General features: G+C 38.5%; 1 protein-coding gene and 1 long non-coding RNA gene across 2 annotated transcripts in view; one reads left to right on the forward strand and one right to left on the reverse strand.

Annotated features, from left to right (window-relative positions):
• LOC127625187 (uncharacterized) overlaps nucleotides 1-26,468 on the reverse strand; it is a 34,311-nt gene that overhangs the window by 6,764 nt on the left and 1,079 nt on the right. The gene's annotated exons all lie outside the window — the stretch shown is intronic.
• hpse (heparanase) lies at nucleotides 9,198-22,254 on the forward strand. Its single transcript, XM_052100298.1, has 12 exons — nucleotides 9,198-9,685; nucleotides 9,803-9,948; nucleotides 14,594-14,722; nucleotides 14,869-15,042; nucleotides 15,134-15,305; nucleotides 15,455-15,502; nucleotides 15,755-15,848; nucleotides 17,219-17,325; nucleotides 19,895-20,009; nucleotides 20,132-20,256; nucleotides 20,352-20,504; nucleotides 20,715-22,254. Exons 1-12 carry the CDS (start codon nucleotides 9,438-9,440, stop codon nucleotides 20,872-20,874), a joined length of 1,671 nt encoding a protein of 556 aa, XP_051956258.1. The 5' UTR covers nucleotides 9,198-9,437; the 3' UTR covers nucleotides 20,875-22,254.

Consider the following 26,468-nt stretch of genomic DNA (forward strand, 5'->3'; position numbering starts at 1 on the left):
GAAGTCTCTACGTTTTTCTGATGCAGAGATATGTGATTTGTTACTCGGTTGCTAGGGTAAGCCCATCTGGTTGCTAGGCAGTTACCATAGTGATACTAATGAAGTCTCCTTGCCATCCTGATTGAAATAAGTCAACCCGGAAGTCTCTATGTTTTTGTGATGCAGAGATATGTGATTTGTTACTCGGTTGCTAGGGTAACCCCATCTGGTTGCTAGGCAGTTACCATAGTGATACTAATCAAGTGTCCTTGCCATCCTGATTGAAATAAGTCAACCCGGAAGTCTCTACGTTTTTCTGATGCAGAGATATGTGATTTGTTACTCGGTTGCTAGGGTAAGCCCATCTGGTTGCTAGGCAGTTACCATAGTGATACTAATGAAGTCTCCTTGCCATCCTGATTGAAATAAGTCAACCCGGAAGTCTCTATGTTTTTGTGATGCAGAGATATGTGATTTGTTACTCGGTTGCTAGGGTAAGCCCATCTGGTTGCTAGGCAGTTACCATAGTGATACTAATGAAGTGTCCTTGCCATCCTGATTGAAATAAGTCAACCCGGAAGTCTCTACGTTTTTCTGATGCAGAGATATGTGATTTGTTACTCGGTTGCTAGGGTAACCCCATCTGGTTGCTAGGCAGTTACCATAGTGATAGTAATCAAGTGTCCTTGCCATCCTGAGTGAAATAAATCAACCCGGAAGTCTGTACTCTTTTCTGGTGCAGAGATATGTGATTTGTTACTCGGTTGCTAGGGTAACCCCATCTGGTTGCTAGGCAGTTACCATAGTGATAGTAATCAAGTGTCCTTGCCATCCTGAGTGAAATAAATCAACCCGGAAGTCTGTACTATTTTCTGGTGCAGAGATATGTGATTTGTTACTCGGTTGCTAGGGTAACCCCATCTGGTTGCTAGGCAGTTACCATAGTGATAGTAATCAAGTGTCCTTGCCATCCTGATTGAAATAAGTCAACCCAGAAGTATCTACGTTTTTCTGATGCAGAGATATGTGATTTGTTACTCGGTTGCTAGGGTAACCCCATGTGGTTGCTAGGCAGTTACCATATTGATACTAATGAAGTGTCCTTGCCATCCTGGTTGAAATAAATCAACCTGGAAGTCTGTACTCTTTTCTGGTGCCGAGATATGTGATTTGTTTCTCGGTTGCTAGGGTAACCCCATCTGGTTGCTAGGCAGTTACCATAGTGATAGTAATGAAGTGTCCTTGCCATCCTGAGTGAAATAAATCAACCCGGAAGTCAGTACTATTTTCTGGTGCAGAGATATGTGATTTGTTACTCGGTTGCTAGGGTAACCCCATCTGGTTGCTAGGCAGTAATCATAGTGATACTAATCAAGTGTCCTTGCCATCCTGATTGAAATAAGTCAACCCGGAAGTCTCTACGTTTTTCTGATGCAGAGATATGTGATTTGTTACTCGGTTGCTAGGGTAAGCTCATGTGGTTGCTAGGCAGTTACCATAGTGATACTAATGAAGTGTCCTTGCCATCCTGATTGAAATAAGTCAACCCGGAAGTCTCTACGTTTTTCTGATGCAGAGATATGTGATTTGTTACTCGGTTGCTAGGGTAACCCCATCTGGTTGCTAGGCAGTTAACATAGTGATACTTATCAAGTGTCCTTGCCATCCTGATTGAAATAAGTCAACCCGGAAGTCTCTATGTTTTTGTGATGCAGAGATATGTGATTTGTTACTCGGTTGCTAGGGTAAGCCCATCTGGTTGCTAGGCAGTTACCATAGTGATACTAATGAAGTGTCCTTGCCATCCTGATTGAAATAAGTCAACCCGGAAGTCTCTACGTTTTTCTGATGCAGAGATATGTGATTTGTTACTCGGTTGCTAGGGTAACCCCATCTGGTTGCTAGGCAGTTAACATAGTGATACTTATCAAGTGTCCTTGCCATCCTGATTGAAATAAATCAACCCAGAAGTCTCTCTGATTTTCTGGTGCAGAGATATAGTTACTGCTAAACGGTTGCTAGGGTACTCTGTGTAGTTGCTAGGGAGTGGCTTGGCAGCTGCCAATCATGAATCTCCAAAGGCTGCTTGTCAGTATGAATGATATAAACCAACTCCCATGCCTCTGTGACATTCAGAATGGAAGATATCCCTCTATGGATTTTGGTTGTTAAGGTGCTCGACAATGGTTGCTAGGGAGGGGCTAGGAAGTGTTGAAGTGATGCATGATTGGCTGTTTGCTGTCCCGAGTCAAACGAGACCACCCTTGTGTTTCTATGACACTTCTATCCGGAGATATCCCTTTGATCTTTTTCAATAGAAGTCTATGGGACTTGTTGCTAAGGTGCTCTTAATGGTTGCTAGGGCGTGGCTTGATAGCTTCACAATGATCCAGAGAGACTGATTGGTTGTCTGAGTAAAATGAGCCCACCCCTCGTCTCTATGACACTGTGATCCAGAGCTATGTTCAATACAAATCCCTATGCCTTTTCATTTCATGGGCCGTCCTACACCATTATAAGTCAATTGGGGCATTTTTGGGCAGCTCCTGCCCCCAGGGGTGCAACTTTTACCCCATATTGAGGTATGCTCTTACAGAGCCTGCCAGCCTCTTCAAATGTGGCAAATCACACGTTTCTACGAAATCCTCGCTTGGAGCTGTGACGCGTCAAAGTTTGTCTCAATGTTAAGTCTATGGGATTTTTCGGCCGCTTTTTTGCCCCTGGGGCAAATACCGTACTCCGATCAGCTTATAAAAGTCATAGCACACGTGTCCTCAATAGGCCGTTCGATTTGACACCTCATTCGTGGGTCTACGCCAAACGGTGCGGGACGAGTTAGGTGCCGAAGTTTTGTTAAGAGATATAAAAAATAAAAATAATAAAAACTAGATAGGTACATTTCCTGAAGAAAATGTGAGTGGTGCTTGCCGTGGCAAAACTCGTGAAATAGCATGCTTGAAAAGAACAAAAATTATGGTCATAAATAAATCAACCCAGAAGTCTCTACGTTTTTCTGATGCAGAGATATGTGATTTGTTACTCGGTTGCTAGGGTAAACCCATCTGGTTGCTAGGCAGTTACCATAGTGATAGTAATGAAGTCTCCTTGCCATCCTTATTGAAATAAGTCAACCCGGAAGTCTGTACTATTTTCTGGTGCAGAGATATGTGATTTGTTACTCGGTTGCTAGGGTAACCCCATGTGGTTGCTAGGCAGTTACCATAGTGATACTTATCAAGTCTCCTTGCTATCCAGAGTAAAATCAGTCAACCAGGAAGTCTCTACGATGTTCTGATCCAGAGATATGTGATTTGTTATTTGGTTGCTAGGGTAACCCCTCCTTGTTGCTAGGAAGTTACCATAGTGATACTTATGAAGTGTCCTTGCCATCCTGAGTGAAATAAACCAACCCAGAAGTCTCTACGTTTTTCTGATGCAGAGATATGTGATTTGTTAATTGGTTGCTAGGGTAACCCCATCTGGTTGCTAGGCAGTTACCATATTGATACTAATGAAGTGTCCTTGCCATCCTGGTTGAAATAAATCAACCCGGAAGTCTGTACTCTTTTCTGGTGCCGAGATCTGTGATTTGTTTCTCGGTTGCTAGGGTAACCCCATCTGGTTGCTAGGCAGTTACCATAGTGATAGTAATCAAGTGTCCTTGCGATCCTGAGTGAAATAAATCAACCCGGAAGTCAGTACTATTTTCTGGTGCAGAGATATGTGATTTGTTACTCGGTTGCTAGGGTAACCCCATCTGGTTGCTAGGCAGTTACCATAGTGATAGTAATCAAGTGTCCTTGCCATCCTGATTGAAATAAGTCAACCCAGAAGTATGTACGTTTTTCTGATGCAGAGATATGTGATTTGTTACTCGGTTGCTAGGGTAACCCCATGTGGTTGCTAGGCAGTTACCATATTGATACTAATGAAGTGTCCTTGCCATCCTGGTTGAAATAAATCAACCTGGAAGTCTGTACTCTTTTCTGGTGCCGAGATATGTGATGTGTTTCTCGGTTGCTAGGGTAACCCCATCTGGTTGCTAGGCAGTTACCATAGTGATAGTAATCAAGTGTCCTTGCCATCCTGAGTGAAATAAATCAACCCGGAAGTCAGTACTATTTTGTGGTGCAGAGATATGTGATTTGTTACTCGGTTGCTAGGGTAACCCCATCTGGTTGCTAGGCAGTAATCATAGTGATAGTAATCAAGTGTCCTTGCCATCCTGATTGAAATAAGTCAACCCGGAAGTCTCTACGTTTTTCTGATGCAGAGATATGTGATTTGTTATTTGGTTGCTAGGGTAACCCCATCTGGTTGCTAGGCAGTTACCATAGTGATAGTAATCAAGTGTCCTTGCCATCCTGATTGAAATAAGTCAACCCAGAAGTATCTACGTTTTTCTGATGCAGAGATATGTGATTTGTTACTCGGTTGCTAGGGTAACCCCATGTGGTTGCTAGGCAGTTACCATATTGATACTAATGAAGTGTCCTTGCCATCCTGGTTGAAATAAATCAACCTGGAAGTCTGTACTCTTTTCTGGTGCCGAGATATGTGATGTGTTTCTCGGTTGCTAGGGTAACCCCATCTGGTTGCTAGGCAGTTACCATAGTGATAGTAATCAAGTGTCCTTGCCATCCTGAGTGAAATAAATCAACCCGGAAGTCAGTACTATTTTCTGGTGCAGAGATATGTGATTTGTTACTCGGTTGCTAGGGTAACCCCATGTGGTTGCTAGGCAGTAATCATAGTGATAGTAATCAAGTGTCCTTGCCATCCTGATTGAAATAAGTCAACCCGGAAGTCTCTACGTTTTTCTGATGCAGAGATATGTGATTTGTTACTCGGTTGCTAGGGTAACCCCATCTGGTTGCTAGGCAGTTACCATAGTGATAGTAATGAAGTGTCCTTGCCATCCTGAGTGAAATAAATCAACCCGGAAGTCAGTACTATTTTCTGGTGCAGAGATATGTGATTTGTTACTCGGTTGCTAGGGTAACCCCATCTGGTTGCTAGGCAGTAATCATAGTGATAGTAATCAAGTGTCCTTGCCATCCTGATTGAAATAAGTCAACCCGGAAGTCTCTACGTTTTTCTGATGCAGAGATATGTGATTTGTTACTCGGTTGCTAGGGTAACCCCATCTGGTTGCTAGGCAGTTACCTTAGTGATACTAATGAAGTGTCCTTGCCATCCTGATTGAAATAAATCAACCCAGAAGTTTCTCTGATTTTCTGGTGCAGAGATATAGTTACTGCTAAAGGGTTGCTAGGGTACTCTGTTTAGTTGCTAGGGAGTGGCTTGGCAGCTGCCAATCATTAATCTCCAACGGCTGCTTGTCAGTATGAATGATATAAACCAACTCCCATGCCTCTGTGACATTCAGAATGGAAGATATCCTCTATGGATTTTGGTTGCTAAGGTGCTCGACAATGGTTGCTAGGGAGGGGCTAGGAAGTGTTGAGGTGATTCATGATTGGCTGTTTGCTGCCCCGAGTGAAACGAGACCACCCTTGTGTTTCTATGAAACTTCTATCCGGAGATATCCCTTTGATGTCTTTCATTAGAAGTGTATGGGACTTGTTGCTAAGGTGCTCTAAATTGTTGCTAGGGCGTGGCTTGATAGATTCAAAATGATCCTGAGATACTGATTGGTCGTCTGAGTAAAATGAGCCCGCCCCATTGTCTCTATGACACTGTGATCCAGAGCTATGTTGAATACAAATCCCAATGCCATTTCATTTCATGGGCCGTCCTACACCATTGTAAGTCAATTGGGGCATTTTTGGGCAGCTCCTGCCCCCAGGGGTGCAACTTTTACCCCATTTTGAGGTATGCTCTTACAGAGCCTGCCAGCCTCTTCAAATGTGGCAAATCACACGTTTCTGCGAAATCCTCGCTCGGAGCTGTGACGCGTCAAAGTTTGTCGCAATGTTAAGTCTATGGGATTTTTCGGCCGCTTTTTTGCCCCTGGGGCAATTACCGTACCCCCGATCGCTTATAAAAGTCATAGCACACGTGTCCTCAATAGGCCGTTCGATTTGACACCTCATTCGTGGGTCTACGCCAAACGGTGCGGGACGAGTTAGGTGCCGAAGTTTTGTACGGAGATAGAATAATAAAAAGTATAAAAATAAAAATAAGTATGTGAGATTACAATAGTGATGCTTTGCAAGCACCACTAATAAAAATAAAAAGTATAACTAGATAGGTACATTTCCTGAAGAAAATGTGAGTGGTGCTTGCCGTGGCAAAACTCGTCAAATAGCATGCTTGAAAAGAACAAAAATTATGGTCATAAATAAATCAACCCAGAAGTCTCTACGTTTTTCTGATGCAGAGATATGTGATTTGTTACTCGGTTGCTAGGGTAAACCCATCTGGTTGCTAGGCAGTTACCATAGTGATAGTAATGAAGTCTCCTTGCCATCCTTATTGAAATAAGTCAACCCGGAAGTCTCTACTATTTTCTGGTGCAGAGATATGTGATTTGTTACTCGGTTGCTAGGGTAACCCCATCTGGTTGCTAGGCAGTTTCCATAGTGATAGTAATCAAGTTTCCTTGCCATCCTGAGTGAAATAAATCAACCCAGAAGTCTGTACTATTTTCTGGTGTAGAGATATGTGATTTGTTACTCGGTTGCTAGGGTACTATGTGTAGTTGCTAGGGAGTGGCTTGGCAGCTGCCAATCATGAAATTCCAAAGGCTGCTTGTCAGTATGAATGACATAAATCAACTCCCATGCCTCTGTGACATTCAGAATGGAAGATATCCCTCTATGGATTTTGGTTGCTAAGGTGCTCGACAATAGTTGCTAGGGAGGGGCTAGGAAGTGTTGAGGTGATTCATGATTGGCTGTTTGCTGCCCCGAGTCAAACGAGACCACCCTTGTGTTGGTATGACACTTCTAGCCGGAGATATCCCTTTGATCTCTTTCATTAGAAGTCTATGGGACTTGTTGCTAAGGTCCTCTAAATGGTTGCTAGGGCGTGGCTTGATAGCTTTGCAATGATCCTGAGAGACTGATTGGTCGTCTTAGTAAAATGAGGCAGGCCCCTTGTCTCTATGACACTGTGATCCAGAGCTATGTTTAATAAAAAATCCCTATTTCATGGGCCGTCCTACACCATTGTAAGTCAATGGGGGCAACTTTGGGCAGCTCCTGCCCCCAGGGGTGCAACTTTTACCCCATATTGAGGTATGCTCTTACAGAGCCTGCCAGCCTCTTCAAATGTGGCAAATCACACGTTTCTGCGAAATCCTCGCTCGGAGCTGTGACGCGTCAAAGTTTGTCTCAATGTTAAGTCAATGGGATTTTTCGGCCGCTTTTTTGCCCCTGGGGCAAATACCGTACCCCGATCGCTTATAAAAGTCATAGCACACGTGTCCTCAATAGGCCGTTCGATTTGACACCTCATTCGTGGGTCTACGCCAAACGGTGCGGGACGAGTTAGGTGCCGAAGTTTTGTTAAGAGATATAAAAATAAAAAAATAAAAATAATAAAAATAATAAGTATGTGAGATTACAATAGTGATGCTTTGCAAGCACCACTAATAAAAATAATGAAAATAACTAGATAGGTACATTTCCTGAAGAAAATGTGAGTGGTGCTTGCCGTGGCAAAACTCGTCAAATAGCCTGCTTGAAAAGAACAGAAATTGTGGTCATAAATAAATCAACCCAGAAGTCTGTATAATGTTCTGGTGCAGAAATATGTGATTTGTTAGTAGGTTGCTAGGGTAAACCCATGTGGTTGCTAGGCAGTTACCATAGTGATACTAATCAAGTGTCCTTGCCATCCTGATTGAAATAAGTCAACCCGGAAGTCTGTATGTTTTTGTGATGCAGAGATATGTGATTTGTTACTCGGTTGCTAGGGTAAGCCCATCTGGTTGCTAGGCAGTTACCATAGTGATACTAATGAAGTCTCCTTTCCATCCTGATTGAAATAAGTCAACCCGGAAGTCTCTACGTTTTTCTGATGCAGAGATATGTGATTTGTTACTCGGTTGCTAGGGTAACCCCATCTGGTTGCTAGGCAGTTACCATAGTGATACTAATCAAGTGTCCTTGCCATCCTGATTGAAATAAATCAACCCAGAAGTCTCTCTGATTTTCTGGTGCAGAGATATAGTTACTGCTAAACGGTTGCTAGGGTACTCTGTTTAGTTGCTAGGGAGTGGCTTGGCAGCTGCCAATCATGAATCTCCAAAGGCTGCTTGTCAGTATGAATGATATAAACCAACTCCCATGCCTCTGTGACATTCAGAATGGAAGATATCCCTCTATGGATTTTGGTTGTTAAGGTGCTCGACAATGGTTGCTAGGGAGGGGCTAGGAAGTGTTGATTTGATGCATGATTGGCTGTTTGCTGTCCCGAGTCAAACGAGACCACCCTTGTGTTTCTATGACACTTCTATCCGGAGATATCCCTTTGATCTGTTTCAATAGAAGTCTATGGGACTTGTTGCTAAGGTGCTCTTAATGGTTGCTAGGGCGTGGCTTGATAGCTTCACAATGATCCTGAGAGACTGATTGGTCGTCTGAGTAAAATGAGCCCACCCCTCGTCTCTATGACACTGTGATCCAGAGCTATGTTCAATACAAATCCCTATGCCTTTTCATTTCATGGGCCGTCCTACACCATTATAAGTCAATTGGGGCATTTTTGGGCAGCTCCTGCCCCCAGGGGTGCAACTTTTACCCCATATTGAGGTATGCTCTTACAGAGCCTGCCAGCCTCTTCAAATGTGGCAAATCACACGTTTCTACGAAATCCTCGCTTGGAGCTGTGACGCGTCAAAGTTTGTCTCAATGTTAAGTCTATGGGATTTTTCGGCCGCTTTTTTGCCCCTGGGGCAAATACCGTACCCCGATCGCTTATAAAAGTCATAGCACACGTGTCCTCAATAGGCCGTTCGATTTGACACCTCATTCGTGGGTCTACGCCAAACGGTGCGGGACGAGTTAGGTGCCGAAGTTTTGTTAAGAGATATAAAAAATAAGAAAAATAAAAATAAAAAATAATAATAAGTATGTGAGATTACAATAGTGATGCTTTGCAAGCACCACTAATAAGTATGTGAGATTACAATAGTGATGCTTTGCAAGCACCACTAATAAGTATGTGAGATTACAATAGTGATGCTTTGCAAGCACCACTAATAATAAAAAACATGTTAAAAATCCAGCGCTCTCTCAGCCAATCCGCTCACGTATACAAATATGAATCAAACCGAAGCCCCGCCCAGGAGTCACTAGTAGTGTGACAGGTTGTCAAGTAACTTGACATGAACGCTGTTTCCTCGCGTATGCACAGTCTTACAAAAAAGAAGGAAGTATATTTTTGACGGCGTTACATGTTTCACCCAGCTGATCTGTTTCGTTTTTTTGTTTTATATTCCGGTTATATGTGGGGGATGAGCGCTTGAAACGTATGTAGTCAAATGTTGAATGAGCTCGCGGGAAATCAAACTAATGAAGTCTGTTGCCGCAAATGTTTCCTCGATCATTGCTGTTGTTGTTTTGTTTCGCGCATTTTACGTGGCGGCCAACACCGTGATCTCTATCGATAATGATGTCCAGTCTATACGTATTGTTTTGGAGTTGTCCCGTGTGGCCCGAAGGGTGGATGAAAGGTTTCTCTCTGTGGCTATTGATGCGAGTTTAATCTCCGAGGAGAAGTTTATGAACCTACTTAAGTAAGTTCTTCCAAACTTATCGTAAAACGACCTGCACTTTAAATATAATCAATACGTCAAATTAACCCATTTAATCTGTTATGTTAAGTTGTCATGTATTATTTGCTGTGAATGCAGTTCACCAAAATTAAGGACCCTTGCCAAAGCTTTGATTCCTGCTTTCCTGCGATTTGGAGGGACTAAACAAGATTTCATGAAATTCAACCCAAGGGGAAGATATTTTCAAGCAAGAGAAAACAGTAGCGAAGCTTTTCACTATTTGGGTAACCCTTTACTCTGTCTTTGCATCAATACATAACTTACAGCTACAGTAGTAAGCCACGTGATGGCTGATAAAGACGTCTGTAGTGTGTTGTCATCTGACTTGAACAGCATGACTGCATTTTAGCTTTAATGAGCGAACAGTAAACTGAATTATACAAACACCCTGAGCAGCATACTAGACTGTTCTGTACATGTTACTAGACTGCACTTTTGGTTTTTGAATTGTGTGAATAAACATTTTGAGCACTTTCAGAAGAACATGTTATTTTAGAAAAATATCTCGGCTCTGTTGGTCCATTCAATGCAAGTGAATGGTAACCAGAACTTCAAAGCTCCAAAAAGCATATAAAAGCAGCACAAAAGTAACCATTATTACTCCAGTGGTTTATACCATGTCTTATTTATACCACATAGGTGTGGGTGAGAAGCGGATCAATATTTAAGTCCTTTTTTTTTTTTTTACTGTCCACATTTTTCCTGAATGCAGAAGTGTTCCACGATTAAACTTTTTTTTTTTTTCCCCACACATCGGCATATATTCTTAGCGGGTAATGTTTAATGTATTAATATTATTATTATTAATAATAATAATGTTAGTTATATTATCTTATTATTATTTGTAAAAATTGTCAAAACATGCTGATTCTTCACAGAGTCTAAATTACTGTTTATATATATATATATATATATATATATATATATATATATATATACACACACACACACACACACACACACACACACACACACAGTGCCTCACCTGAGTGTGTAGATGACATGAAGCGATTGTCCCAGGTTAGTTACATTGATATCATTAATTATTCAGAGTTATGACAACAACTGCTGATGTTGAGCCTGAAATAAATTTTGACTCCAAAAAACTTAAATGGTTGTTGTTCTCTGTCTGGATTGCTCATTTTTGGCAGTCTTTAAAGTGCATCTCAGAGACCAGAAACAGAAAACTGGCAATTAGAATCATCACAGTGCTTCCCAGTGGTCACCCAGGAAAACTGGATAAATGTCTTCTTTCACAAGCCCTTCTCCTAAGTGCTGACTTTTCTCCTAAGAGTTATTTTTTTAAATTTGTTTTTGGTTATTTGCATTCTTTGTGCATATCGCCACCTACTGGGCAGGAAGGAGAATTTATGGTAAAAATGGACTCAAAGGAATGTTCTGGGTTCAATTCAAGTTAAGCTCGATCGACAGCATTTGTGGCATCATGTTGATAACCATGAAAATTTATTTAGACGCGTTCCTCCTTTAAAAAAAAATTAAATGAATCAAAAATCCAGGTTACAGTGAGACACTTACAATGGGAGTTAATGGGGGCCTATTTTTGAACGTTAAAATACTCACTTTTTTAAAAGTATTGCCGCAAGACAAAGTATATGCATGTAAACATGATTTTAGTGTGATAAAATCACTTACAAACACTTTCTGTGTAAGGTTTTGGCCAATTTTACAACTTTGTTACTGTGATGATGTAATGTCAACAAACCCTAAAATGACTGTAATGAAAAAATGTCAATTTAAACGACTTTTCAGCTCAAATAATACACCGGTTTTAACAACAATTAATGCAAATTCTTTTATAAAATTATAATGTTTATACCCTCCAAAAATTGGCCACATTTCACTTTCATTGTAAGTGCCTCACAGTAACCTTGATTTTTGCTTTGTTTTTTTTTTAGAAAAGGAAGAACAAGTCCAAAATATATTTGTGGTAATCAACATTATGCCACCAATGCTGTCGATTGAGCTTAAAGGATAGTTTCACCCAGAAATGAAAATTCTCTGCCATCCCAGATGTGTATGACTGTCTTTCTTCAGCAGAACACAAATTAAGATATTTAGAAAAATATTGAAGCTCTGTTGGTCCTTATAATGTAAGTAAATGGGTGCCATTGGGTGCAGGCTATTTGATGGTCCAAAAGGCATATTTAGGCAGCATTAATATAATCCACACAACTCAAACAGTTGATCAATTAATGTCTTCTGAAACAAATCAATAGGTTGATGTAAGAAACAGTTAGATCATTCAAACTTTATTAACTTTAAAAAATCGCTTCCTGCCAGCAGTCGATGCATCGGTGACGTAAGCGCAATGACGCGTTCATGTGAGAAGTCGGAAGTGCGCGCTTTGTAGACAACAGAGGAATGAATGTCACGTGAGAGTTAGTTCATTTCAAACATCAATACAGTGCTGTGCGGAAGCAATGATTTTAAGTTTAAAAAAAAATCATTATCGATTTGTTTCTTACACCAACCTATCAGTTTGCTACAGAAGACAATGAATTATCAACTGGAGTTGTGTGTAATGATTTTTGCTGCCTGTAAATGACTTTTGGACCAGCAAACAGGCAGCAGCCCAATGGCACCCATTTACTTGCATTGTAAGGACCTACATAGATTCAACATTTTTACAAAAAACACTTAATTTGTGTTCTGCTTAAAAAAGACAGTCATACACATCTGGGATGGCATCAGGGTAAGTGAGTAATGAGAGAATTTACATTTTTGGTTGAACTAATCCTTTAACTTGTATTGAACCCTGAACATTCCTTATAAATATTGATCTGTTTCTCACCAACACTTATCATATAGCTTCTGAAGACATGGATTTAACTACTAGAGTCGTATAGATTACTTTTATGCTGCCTTTACCAGAGGGGTTACCAGGATATCATGTTTGGGGGGGCATTTGGCTTGTGTGGGGGGCAACATAAACAATTGAAAAAATCGGTGCAAAATTAAGCTATACTACACACAATCTGTTTTAGTGCATATCTTTTTCTAAGCCAGGAACCCAGAGATAGGCACTGGGCCCCTATTAGACTATAGGGCTTAAACTGGATTTTTGTTGTGTCAGACCTCACTCATCTGCTAGCGATGGAAAAATATGCACAAAACAATCCACTTTTAAATTGTAATTTATCATCAGATGCAGACGCGTTTCCAGCATTGAAGGACATCCGGGGCTTAGCCCAGACAATTTTATTTTCACACTAGCAACCACTTCCCTGTAGTCCAAAGCTGGTGAGAGGGTATTCTTTGAGTTTTGCTCTGGCTGGGCCTGTTTCTACAGTTCCTAAATCTTCCACTCTAGTACTATCCTCAACATCCTCTCTCCTCCCTGAATCATCTGTGATGCAAAAGAACAGATACAGCACATAACTTATTGCAAATCAGCTTCAAACAACTAATTCATCAAGTGCTACATATTTCAAACTGTAGACCAATACCATTGAAGATAATGTATTGGGAAGAGCAGATCAGTGGGATTGCCCTAATATCTATCATGATTCTTGAATTTTCATGTACATTAACATAAAGTCATCACAAAAGAGTTATATTATAGTGAGTAAAGTGAAGTAAAAAAATATTGAATATAAATAATTTATATTTTTTGACATAAATAGTAAAAATGATGTATAAGATCCTAAGGTAAAGCAATACAAGAATGACTTTAGTCTAAGTTCATTGACACACCATGGCATCGAACTGTATATAATTCTCATCATCTCTATGAGAATAATTAATCTGTCAAAATCCTTTCATTAGGATCATTGAGATAAACAATGTTTCACTTTTAACTTTCTCTAAAGTAAAGTGACTGATTAATTGTTACCAGTTTCCATGCCTGATTCTGGCACATCTGCTGCTCCTCAGTCTGTAGCTCATCTTTGCTACCCTCTACAAAACCATTTAATCAAATCAAAGTGTATATTTCCTACAAACTAATATCACAAAACAAGTCACATATACATTTTATGTTAATGCTTATTGGTTATCCTTAGCGAAAACAACACCTGATAAACAAGAAAAGTATGCTCCGAACGGGCTCGAACCGACGTTTCCGGCGTGAAAGGCATCTGCGTTAACTCAGAGCTACCAAGCTGCGTCAATCTAAATTAGGAAGTTGGAGGCTACAATTCTTGAGGTTTAGCCTACTGTGGGTGAAAGCCAGCTAGATGATGATCTTAAGACTTTAAGGACAAAAACAAATGTGAATTCTTACCCACTGACTTCTTTCGGAAAAATCCCCAAAGCCTCATTTGCGCTGTCTTTCCTGCTAATTGCCGTTAACTCGCCACTAAGTAACGTTAGTTGATGTCAACGACTGCGCAAGCTCCTCCTCTACCTGCTGCATATTCAACAGAGAGGAAGAAACGGAGTCGCCCATTGGCTACCGACAGCAAAGGAACTTATTCTATAGGCTAGATTACGCCTATGTCTATTTTACAGGCTGTATGCAGTATGTGCAAAGCCAAAACACAATTAAATAAGGCAACTTATGATTTCGGGGGTTTACATAGGCTTTTGTTCCGGTTTCATATTTGTCAGTCAACTATTCAAAATACATTCGGGGCTACACTCAAAACAACAGATGGACAGATTATTTCTCAAATTCTCAGGGGAGGCAGAGCTTATCCTAGGGGAGGCACTGCCTCCCCCTAGACACGCCCCTGGCCTTTACTATGCTTTTTATAGCTTCAAAGCTCTGGTCACCATTCACTTGCATAGAATGGACCATTAGAGCTGAAATAATTTTCTGAAAATATTTATTTGTGTTCTGCAGAAGAAAAAAAGTCATTTTGGGTGAACTATTCCTTTAATCTGCCACTTCTGATGTCATTTCTACAGGAGATTCATGCAAGAGACTTGAGTTACCTCCATTTCTTGAAAAGAGCTTGAAGCAAGAATGGGCCCTACATTCAAAGATTTTACTTCAGGAGGAGCTGGAGAGAAAATACAGAAAAACTAAATTTTCCCGTAAGTGAATTGCTTTTTGTCAAATAGTGACCTGAAGGGAATTTTATCTTGCATAAGTTATTTCAACAAACAAGTGTTTTCTAGAAAGTCAGGTATGCAAAAAATGCTGTTGTGATCCGTTGTGAAAATGTCTGTCTTTCGTGCAGAATATGCAGTTGACCTGCTTTACGCTTTTGCAAACTGCTCCGGTTTGGACCTCATTTTTGGTCTGAATGCCTTGCTCCGAACAAGTGAAAACTTGTGGAACAGCCAAAATGCTGAATTGCTGTTGAAGTACTGTGGGTCCAGGCAGTATGTAATGTCCTGGGAGCTCGGGAATGGTATGATTCTGGATATTTAGTTTGACTTGTGTACTTGCTTATTTTTAATAATTTAAGCTGATGTCACACCATAATATATCTTTTGTTTTAGAACCCAACAGCTATGAGAAAAAGGCTGGGATCAGAGTGGATGGGTACCAGCTTGGTCAGGACTTTGTCCATTTGCAACAAATTCTTCAGGAATCCACACTTTATCACTCAACAGGACTTTATGGACCAGATATCAGTCAACCACGAGATCACCACAAAGATTTGCTAACTGGGTTGGTGTCCAGAGAAATTAGCAGTAGCATCTGGCTAAACCATGACTAACTAATGCATTTTTATGTTAAAGATGAATTGCGAAGTTGATTAGACATAAATTGTCAAACTTGGAATGAGGTTTTACTGACTTGAACATTAATTTGTATAGATTTTTGGAGACTGGAGCAGAGGCCATTACTGCATGCACCTGGCACCAGTGAGTTATGATTCACACCCACAGGGTGCAGCATGTGTTCACAATGTTTTCTTGTGATCTCTAACACATGATTTAACTACAGATGAGAAATTATCTGTGTTTATTCAGGTTCACTAATAAGTAAATCTTTTTTAAGAGGTAGAACTTGATAAGAAGAATGTCAGCATGACTTTAAAATAAATCATATTTGGTTGGTCTTTGGTGGTATTTTGCTTTGTATTACATTTGTTTTCCTGTTTTTCTTCATAACAGCTATTATGTGAATGGTCGAGATACATCCTTGGAGGATTTCCTTGACCCTCGAGTGCTTGATACACTGGCTACAAAAATTAACCAGGTCCTCAAGGTAATTATGAAGTTTTATGAATATTATCAATTATTATGAACTCCCTCATGGCACTTGAAGACTTGAGATCTCTCAGGAATTTAGAGAGTATCTTGACCTTATTTGAGCAGTCATAGAAATGCTCTGAGGAAGTTTCCTTATTTATCACATCAAAGGAATAGTTAATCATTTACTCACACCTTTGCGGTCTCACTCATATGATATATGAGGTGTTTTTCCATACAGTGCTAGTCAATGGTTTCCAACATGTCCAAGCTTCAAAAATGACATAAAAGTAATCCATACAACTCGAGTGGTTTAATCCATGTCTTCAGAAGTGGTGAACTCTTGACATCTGCAGTCTCCTAGGTGGATCATGATTTGAAGCTAAATTACACTTGCTCACTCTGTGTATGCATCAATGTTTTTTGTGGTGATCAGCTTTATGCAACAAATACTGTTGATTTAGTTACCATGTATTAACCTCAGAATATTCCTATAACTTGACACATTTGTCAGTAAATTATAACTGCAATGGAATTGTGTTGAAGTCAATTTATGCAAATGACTGCACTCTATATCTAACACGAGTTGTTCTTCTGTTCCCATTAGAAGTTAATGCTAAAAAATCTAATGTGTAAGCAACTGTTTGATATCTTTTTTTATTTTATTAATTATTTTATCTGATTTGTTTACTGAAGGTGGTTGGACAAACTGGGGCTCGGTGCCAAACTAGGTTTAGACGTCATTATCAGACAAGTGTTGATTGGGTCTGGCACATACCATTTAGTGGATGATAATCTAGATCCACTTCCAGTAGGTGTTTCATATGTGTCTGAATTTTTGTTCAAAAGAATTACTGACAGGCTTGTAAAAGTCAAGTGTGTCTTTTCTGTGCTATGAATGTATGATCTAAGATGTTTTGTCTTTTATGGTAGGATTACTGGCTATCATTGTTATACAAAAGGCTTGTTGGTCCAGAGGTCTTAAAAGCATAGAGCAGGAATAGTTAATCATTTACTCACACCTTTGCGGTCTCACTCATATGATATATGAGGTGTTTTTCCATACAGTGCTAGTCAATGGTTTCCAACATGTCCAAGCTTCAAAAATGACATAAAAGTAATCCATACAACTCGAGTGGTTTAATCCATGTCTTCAGAAGTGGTGAACTCTTGACATCTGCAGTCTCCTAGGTGGATCATGATTTGAAGCTAAATTACACTTGCTCACTCTGTGTATGCATCAAGCACGAGGAAGAGTAATATGAGTAACTAGTCTCAATGAGTTTGAGACAGCATAAGGGTGAGCAAACGAGGAGAGAATTATAATTTGGGGTGAACTGTTCCTTTAAGCACTAATGATTAACTGATAAATTCTTGTTTCTTCAGACCGTTCAATCTGTTTCTCCGGGAAAGAAAGTTTGGCTGGGAGAGACGAGCTCTGCTTATGGTGGTGGAGCCATTGGCCTCTCTGATGCATTTGTTGCTGGTTTTATGTGAGTACAAGTTAACAAGGCAGTTAAGATTTTCTTCTAACACCATTTTAAAGGAATATTCCAGGTTAAAACTAGTTAACCTCGATCGACAGCATTTGTGGCATAATGTTGATTACCACAAAAATACATTTAGACTCGTCCTTCCTTTTAAAAAAAGCACAAAACTGGATTACAATGAAAGTGAATGGGGCCAATTCGTAAATGTAAAAATACTCACTATTTCAGAAATATTGTCACAACATGGAAACAATATGCGTGTTGATATGAATTTAGTGTGATAAAATCATTTTCTAACCTTTTCTGTGTATATTTATATCCAATTTTACAACTTCTGGTCATGACAACATAACGCAGTAACCCTAGAAACCTTAAAACGGCCTTAAAAATGACAAATTCAAACAACTTTACAACTCAAATAATGCTAAAGTTTTAACAGAAGAATTCAAATAAGTGCTTTTATAGAATTATAAGATCCATATTTCTGCCTTTACCCTTGTGCGACTCGGTATCAATGTGTGGACGTTGTATTTTGGCTTTACTATACACAAAGCTTCATTTAAGTGAATTAAAACCGGCTGAATACTGTTCACAAGACTCTACACTGTCATTTAAAGGTTAAACTTCTGGTGCACCGCAACGTCACATAACAACATGATGTTGATTTCCTGGAAGCGCTACTATGGGCACAGCGCAAAAATAAGTGCCTCTTGTAAGAAACCTCTTTAAGTTTGTTGATTAAAACTGGTTGTAAAGAGTAGCATCTCTAGTTTCATTTGATATGGCGCTTTAAAAAATTCATTCATTTTTCATGCATCAGCGCACTGATAAATATGAAGTCCACTTATGTGGAAATTAGGACCGCATTCCCTCAAAAGTTGAAAAAAAAAAAAAAACATGTTAGTTATATTGAATATTTTTCAACATTAACACATCTGTGGGTCGTTTCATTTTAATATAAATTTTGTTATATTTTATTTTATCTCTGTACAATACGGTTCTATTCATTAACATTAGTAAATGCATTCCTATATATTTACTATGCATTTTTAAATTTGAATAAATGTTTTCATGCAAAAGCTGAACATTTTTACTTTCAGAGGCTTTATGTGGACTTAGGATGAAAATAAGGTGCATTTTGAACTGTTCTGAGACCAGTGCAGACAGACAGCACACTGGAGGTTAAGTCATTCACTAAATAGGGAGCAAGGGTGCATCCTATAGCTTTTATGCAGCTAAGTGCATTTACTCCTAAAATCTGACCAAAAGTTCAGTTTCAGGCTGCAGGTGATGTTTGGACCACTCAGCATGTTTGGCAGAATGGGACAATGATAATTATTATATAGATTCAAAATTATATCATTCAAAATTTAATTTTAACATGGTTGGCAGTGTTTTGGTGATGCTGGACATTACTTTTAATCAGAATTATTAATTCAACGTTATAGAAAATCAGCTGTGATGTCTATAACATCTCAACTTGAATAATGAACACTCCTGGACACATAATACAATATTTGATGGAAAAAAATCTGACTTAAAATTAGACTTAGAAATAGCTTGGAATTACTTAAATTTCACAACTTAGTCCCGCTGTCCAAATATGTGGGCACTATTATAAAACTATTATTTAAACTATTATTATTTTATTTTTTTTGCTTGTTTATTTGGTGCTATTAGTTACAAATCAAAAAGGGAAATAGAAAATGCACACAGCAGTTACACGGGGGTCTCAGGATATATATATATATGTGTGTGTGTGTGTGTACCTCTTTTTAAAGGGTTAGGCCTGTAGCAATTATTAAATAACTGTCTGATCGTGGTTATATGAGTCAAGCACAATTTTTTGCATTCAAATTTCTATGACATTTTAATGCCCGCCCGCATAAGGGAATTTTAAGTGACTATACTGTATAAATGAATGGCAGGCTTGTGTGTCATTCAGTTGAACACCAAGTCAGAGTGTCACTGAGCCTCACCGCTGAGGTCAACAAGCTCCTGTCTCTGTCAGCAGGGGCTTGCACCAAACTCCCGTGAAAATCTAAACGAACAAGTATAAGAAAGATAGAAGAAATAAATCATAGTTTAATCCTATTTCATTATTTGATTTATGTATTTGAAGTTAAATATGTAAAAATGACTTCTTAAAGTGTATGAAGCACACATGCAGAAAATAGCATATGACAATTAATCGTTAAGCCCTTAATGAGACAATTAATCGTCACAGCCCTAAAACAGACAGTTAATGATCATAATCGCAATTATTTGTTTGAAAATTAACTGTCAGCCTGTCAGTTTGTTTTTTGTGGTGATCAGCTTTATGCAACAAATACTGTTGATTTAGTTACCATTAACCTCAGAATATTCCTATAACTTGACACATTTGTCAGTAAATTATAACTGCAATGGAATTGTGTTGAAGTCAATTTATGCAAATGACTGCACTCTATATCTAACACGAGTTGTTCTTCTGTTCCCATTAGAAGTTAATGCTAAAAAATCTAATGTGTAAGCAACTGTTTGATATCTTTTTTTATTTTATTAATTATTTTATCTGATTTGTTTACTGAAGGTGGTTGGACAAACTGGGGCTCGGTGCCAAATTAGGTTTAGACGTCATTATCAGACAAGTGTTGATTGGGTCTGGCACATACCATTTAGTGGATGATAATCTAGATCCACTTCCAGTAGGTGTTTCATATGTGTCTGAATTTTTGTTCAAAAGAATTACTGACAGGCTTGTAAAAGTCAAGTGTGTCTTTTCTGTGCTATGAATGTATGATCTAAGATGTTTTGTCTTTTATGGTAGGATTACTGGCTATCATTGTTATACAAAAGGCTTGTTGGTCCAGAGGTCTTAAAAGCAAAAGTTCTTACAAATTCAGGATTTAAAAAGCAAATACGGGTATACCTTCACTGCACTAACAGAAAAAGGTAGTTGTGTTCTTGTTAACATGCATGTATTTATATTTTTTTTTTTTGAGAAACAAACAGTTTGACAAATAATATCATCCTTCTGTTTTCTCCAGTGCTAATTACAGACAAGGTGCTGTGACTTTATTTGCCTTAAACTTAAACAAAAGTCAAGCTACCATTAGTCTGCCCACCCATATATCCAACAGCACTATTGAAGCCTTTATACTTCAGGCGGCTGAGCCAGGTGAAGAGGGCCTTTATTCAAGGTACTGTGCATGACTCTTCTAAATCTCACATACTTTAATTTAGCTGTCCATTCATACAATGAAAACATACAATTCAGCTCCAAACTACAACAGCTGCTGTTAATCCAAACCAGCACTTATTTAAACCATAATATTTATTAAACATACAGTCTAACAGTGATGAAACTAACTTTGAGATCCTTAAATCTTGTTTTTTTTTTTCATCTTTAGGTCAGTCAAATTAAATGGAAAAGTGCTAACGATGGTCGATGACCGAACCCTTCCACCACTGCAGGGATCTGAGCTGCCTCCTGGAGATCAGATCCAGCTGCCCGGGTTCTCGTTTGCCTTCTATGTTCTGACTCAAGCACAAGCTTCAGCATGCAAATGAGCTCACTCAAAAACATTGTTTTCATTGTCTGGAGAATCAGGACACAGAATATTTTATGAACAAATATGATGGAATATATTGTTGCGACATCACTCTTTGTAAATGAACTTCAAACTTAAATATGAATGTAATTTTGTATTGTGTTGAAATTAGAAAGCAGTGTTTTTATTTATGAAAATTCATATTTATTAACATTATTGAGCCTAAAATGCCAAAAAAATACTGAATAATCAATCATTTATGAACAGCTTGTTCACCTAAAAATGAAAATTCTCTCATTTACTCACTTTCATGCCATCCCAGATGTTTGACTTTCTTCTCCTGAACACAAACACAGATTTCTAGCTCTGTAGGTCCATACAATGCAAGTGAATGGATACCAAAACTTTGAAGCACATAAAGGCAGCAGAAAAGTACTCCACATGACTCCAGTGGTTAAATCCATCTCTTCAGAAGCTAAATAAGCCTGGGCTCTATCTTCTCTCCTAAGAGTTGTTCTTATGTTCTTGGTGATTCACAATCTTTGTGCATATTGCCACCTACTGGACACGGAGGAGAATTGTTTAGTGAAAAGGGACTTAACAATTGATGTTTGTCACTCACACTTATCATATTGCTTCTGAAGATATCAATTTAACATCTGAAGTCAAATGGATTACTTTTATGCTGCCTTTATGAGCTCTTGGAGCTTCAAAGTCCTAGCCACCAGTCATTTGCACTGAATGGACCAACAAAGGTATAGTTTCTAAAAATCATTGTTAGTGTTAAGTACAAGACAGAATGTCATACACATCTGGGATGGCATGGGGGTGTGTCAGTGATCAGAGAATTGTAATTTGTGGGTGAACTATACCTTTACTGAAGTGGAAAAACTTTGAACTTATTTAGATTTTCAAATAAACCAGTTTTCTGCAGTGAGTCCTTTTTTGAGGTAGTTCTATCATTTATAAATACACTCATCTTTTGTATAAATCTTGTTCCCTTTGTGTCTAACAGCTTAAGGGCATTTTGAATGGTATCTTCAGGGTCAATATCTCTGTGCAAGCAAATCCGAATTCATTTTGTGTCTTTCCTTTTGGAAGCTTATTAAGAGCTGAAAAATGATGAATTAAATGTATTTTTTTTGCATGCAAGCTGATTGAATTTGCTCATTAAATTTCCCAACAACTTTTTCATTTGAAAATAATTTATCCTCTTGGTGATAAAGATACTTTAACTAAAGCTTTTTTCTGACCATGTTGTTTCTCTCAAACACATTGAGAAACACGGTGAAATGTATGGGACCACTTGCCTCTTTCAACATGTCTTCACACTCGTGCTTCCCTATGGAAAGTGTCCGCCATCAGTCAACACATGCAAACCAAGCATGCCATTAGTAAGCTAGAGAGCAACTTCCTATAAAAGAACCCAAGTATCTATAGTATCAAGTTAATGCATAAGAACAGTCATTTTTTTGGCATGGTTAGTCTACATATTGTTAGATTGTAAAGACTGTAAAAGCAATGCATAAGTATTCTTATGATCCTCCTTGTCAGTCTCTATTTAAAGGAAGGCATTAGTCATGAATTTGCATTTATTTGATTGTATAAGGGGGTTTCTCAGAATTGCTGAGCTCTATTGTGGAGATCTGAATATTCACTTTGAACTCAAATTTGTGTCTGTGCAAACATTGAGATCACATTGAATGAGGCCGTCTGTAGACGTCACCTTCCATCTCAGCATTCACTGCTGGCCTGCGAAGCATATATAAATGTTATTGCAGAAATCACATTTTAATCCTTGGTCGATATACTGTTGTTTGAGGTCCCAAGAGCAGCACAAGCTAAATAAACATGCCTTTGCTGAAAATGCTACAATTGTTAGTTTACTATAGCATATGCTTAATGGTGAGTTTCCCTTTTAAAATGAATCAGATAAAGCTTTTCCTTTCGTGATGATGCAGCAATCTAAAGGTGTCACTTTAGAATAAGGTGGTTTTGTGTAGTGTGGGGAATTTTGATTGATCCAAGTGGCCAAAGTTTTTGAATCAGTTCAACAAAAAGATTTGTGTGGATTTGTTCAATTACCAGTTCTGCAAATTACGCTTTTGCGACATATGAGTCATTTCACTGAACCAAAAAGCAGTCATTCACAACCAAAACGAGTGAAATGATCCTTTATTAAAATGTGCGTGTCTACAGATCTGCAAAGCGACTCTTAAGCAGAGGGTTTAAGCGTTTCACGACGTTTCGACAATGACAGTAAAAGCACACCTGGCTCAATGACGTGACGTTCTTTTTTTCTGTCCAATCAATTTAATTATTAAAAATAGGCTAATCTATGCAAAATGTTTAATTATATTATTTAAAATAAATGTTCAAACATAAGCAGTGGAACAATTTTTCGTCATCACATCAAAGTCTTGTATTTAACCAACATTGCCATAAAACAGAGAGAACCCCTTTAGACCATCATCCGATTTTTCTAAAAGGGACTTTATTTTTATTTTATTTATTTTTTCAGGTCAGGTTGTATAACGCTGCGAATAATTCTTGATATTTTTGACTAAAAAAAATGTTTGACATTTGTAAAATATTTATATATATAGGCCTATTTTTTACATTGAAAAAAAAAATGTGTTTGAAAAAATTATTGAAACAAACGATTAAGTTGGGTATAGGCTACTAATGTATTTGAGGTGCAAGCAGAGGCCCCCAGTAGGCCTACGCCCCTGGGTGCAAGGAAAGTACTTTAATACCCTTTACTTCAAGGTTAGGCTACATATTTTTTTTAGTCATTAAGTCATTAAAATTATTATTATTATGTATTTTTTTTTTTTTTTTTTTTGTAGAAAATGCTTTAAATTGTATTATTATTATATTTCTGCAAACTTGGCTCGTTTGTTTTAAAGTAGATATTTACAAGATTTCTCTCTTTTTTTTTTACTTGGACAACCTTATTTGTCAATGACCCATCTATCATTCTGTGAACACCTCCAATCCAACGGGACTCTGTTAGACCTGACTGCTACCTGAAGTTTCCAGGCAAAACAAGGTCTTATTTACTCAATGCCCAATCAGTGAATGAAATTGGACATATAAACGCCGCAGTGTTTTTCCCCCACCAGGAGGCGATGTTCACCTCTCTTTAGAAGCTGAACTGCCAAAAGTAAAAAAAATTGGAGCCCCCTTACAGTTAATGTATAACATACCACATACCATTAAATTTGGTAAACGTTTTAATGTTCAGAAATGTCTCAATTTAAGTTGATATAATTTTTAACCATACGTCTATACTCTGTAGACTAATTTAGAAAAACTATCACAACATAGAGGCCTTGTTAATATCATAACTTGTCACACTATATTAATGAATATTATAGGCTAGTATCTTAATTGTGCATAGCCATATGATATAGGCTACTTTGTAGAACAAAGTTAGCAGATTCAATGCCATTATTGTTTCAGACGCATTAGTGGGGGTAGTTGTGTGTCCATCTAATTAATTATTTTTGTCAAATATATTCTCAGCTGTTAGCCTTGCAGATTACTCTGATTTAACAGAATTGACTGAGCAGAGTGAATTCTGCACATTGCTTCAATTTACTGATCCGTGACACCATCATTTTTCGCCATATTTTCTAGCCGCTGTCATGGCTGACTGCAGTCAAACCCTGCGATGCCAGTGTTGGGCATAGCTGATGCTGAAGTGATCATTGTTTGCAGTGGCCCACGGCTTGTATGAGAGTTGGCGAGCACTTTGGCATGCACCCCCATTAGTTACACATCTTCTCTGTCTCTGGGGAGAAATCCCAGGGCCAATAAACACAAGCCTACACTCCAGTCATGTAGTGTGTCCACCAAGGAGCTGGTGTACACAAAGCACCATTGTACTCATATTTCTCAGCTAAATTAAAAGGTGCAGTCTGGACACAAGAAGGGCCAAGTCAATACTGCAGTGTCAGAGACTTGGGCTATTCTGCCTCATATTTAAGATAGATTTAACATCTCATCATCAATTGTGCCTTCTGAGGACTCTGAAGATGTTATTCTTGTTTAATACAGCAGTTATTTCCTATCAGCATTGGACAAGTGTCGTTCCACGAGAGCGTGCTTCACAGTTGTATCACTCCACTTCTTCGCGTTGGTGGTTTTAGAAATGTTGGACAATTTTATTCATCGTTCATTTTGATTTAGTTTACTGATTCGTTGAGAGACCATATCTGAGAAGGGTATAGCTGCTGGCATTGCTTCAAAAAGGTGCAGTCAACCCAAGCCACCACTGAAAACAGGGGGCCCCTCACCTAACCATTGTGACACTTCTGGAGTTGGTGCTACCCCCATTTGGAGTAACCACACCCTCTTAGGGAGATCCCACCCCCATTTGAAAGTCTCCAGCCTGCAACTATACCTACTTACCATTTCTGTAGATTGCATATTTATTCCAGTAGGTGGTGACAAATAAGCATCTTTTATGTTAGGAGTAAGTCATTCAAACATTGACAATTGGTGATTCATAAAAAAACACTGAGTAATTCACCCAGTACCGCCACGCCCTATAAGCAGACTACGCAGTCTGCGTAGGGCACTAACTCCCGAGGGCAACATCTTACCCTAGGAGGACACCAGAAAGTCCACCAGCTGCCCTTACTCGCACGTTGTATGTTATTCAAGGACCCGAAAGCAGTTGCTAAACACAGATGATCGCTTCGCGCTCATATCACCCGAAATGGCCGCTTGACTCCTCATTATCCACAAGGCTACTTGCCAAATAAAAACATAAGTGTACACGAAACATTGATTTGAGTTGAAATAATTTTATTAGCTTACTTGTAGAGATCGCGCAGTGATCCAAGAAGCAGGAAAGATGACTTGCAATAGCCTACGTATGATGTATGATGCAGCATCCTTCAAACACTAAAGTTTTCAGCTACCGATTACATTATAAAATTCACTATTCATAGTCAGCCATGATTAAATTAATACACAAGTGAAAATGTCCAACATCAGGGCTGTTACTGAAATTAAATGAATATTCTGGGTTTAATACAAGCTCAACCGACAGCATTTGTGGCCTTTTCTTAAAACAAAATAAAGCAAAAATCGAGGTTACAGGTTGGGTTTCTCTCACTTTTTCAAAAGTATAGCCAAAAGGAATACAAAACGTACGTGTAAACATGATTTTAGAGTGATAAAATAGCGTACTAACCTTTTCTGTATAAATTTATACTTCGTTTCCATGACGATGAAATGTCAACAAACCCTAAAACCATAAAATGACTGTAAAATTAAAATGTAAACAACTTCCCAGCTAAAAAAAAAACACCACTATTAACAGAAGAATTAATGTAGTGTAATCTAATGTTCTTATAGAAAATTATAAGCCTCAAATTTCTACCTTTCCCTCTAAAAATTAGCCACATTTACTTCCATTGTAAGTGCTTTTTTATTTTTATTTTATTTTATTTTTTTAAGAAAAGGACGGACGAGTTGAAAACTATTTTTGTGGTAATCAACATTATGCCACAAATGCTGTTGATTGAGCTTAACTTGTATTGAACCTGGAATATTCCTTTCAGTGAGTAGTATTCAGCTGGTCATGTGATTCCAACATGG

The sequence above is a fragment of the Xyrauchen texanus genome, chromosome 31, assembly GCF_025860055.1.
Source record: "Xyrauchen texanus isolate HMW12.3.18 chromosome 31, RBS_HiC_50CHRs, whole genome shotgun sequence".
NCBI lineage: Eukaryota > Metazoa > Chordata > Actinopteri > Cypriniformes > Catostomidae > Xyrauchen > Xyrauchen texanus.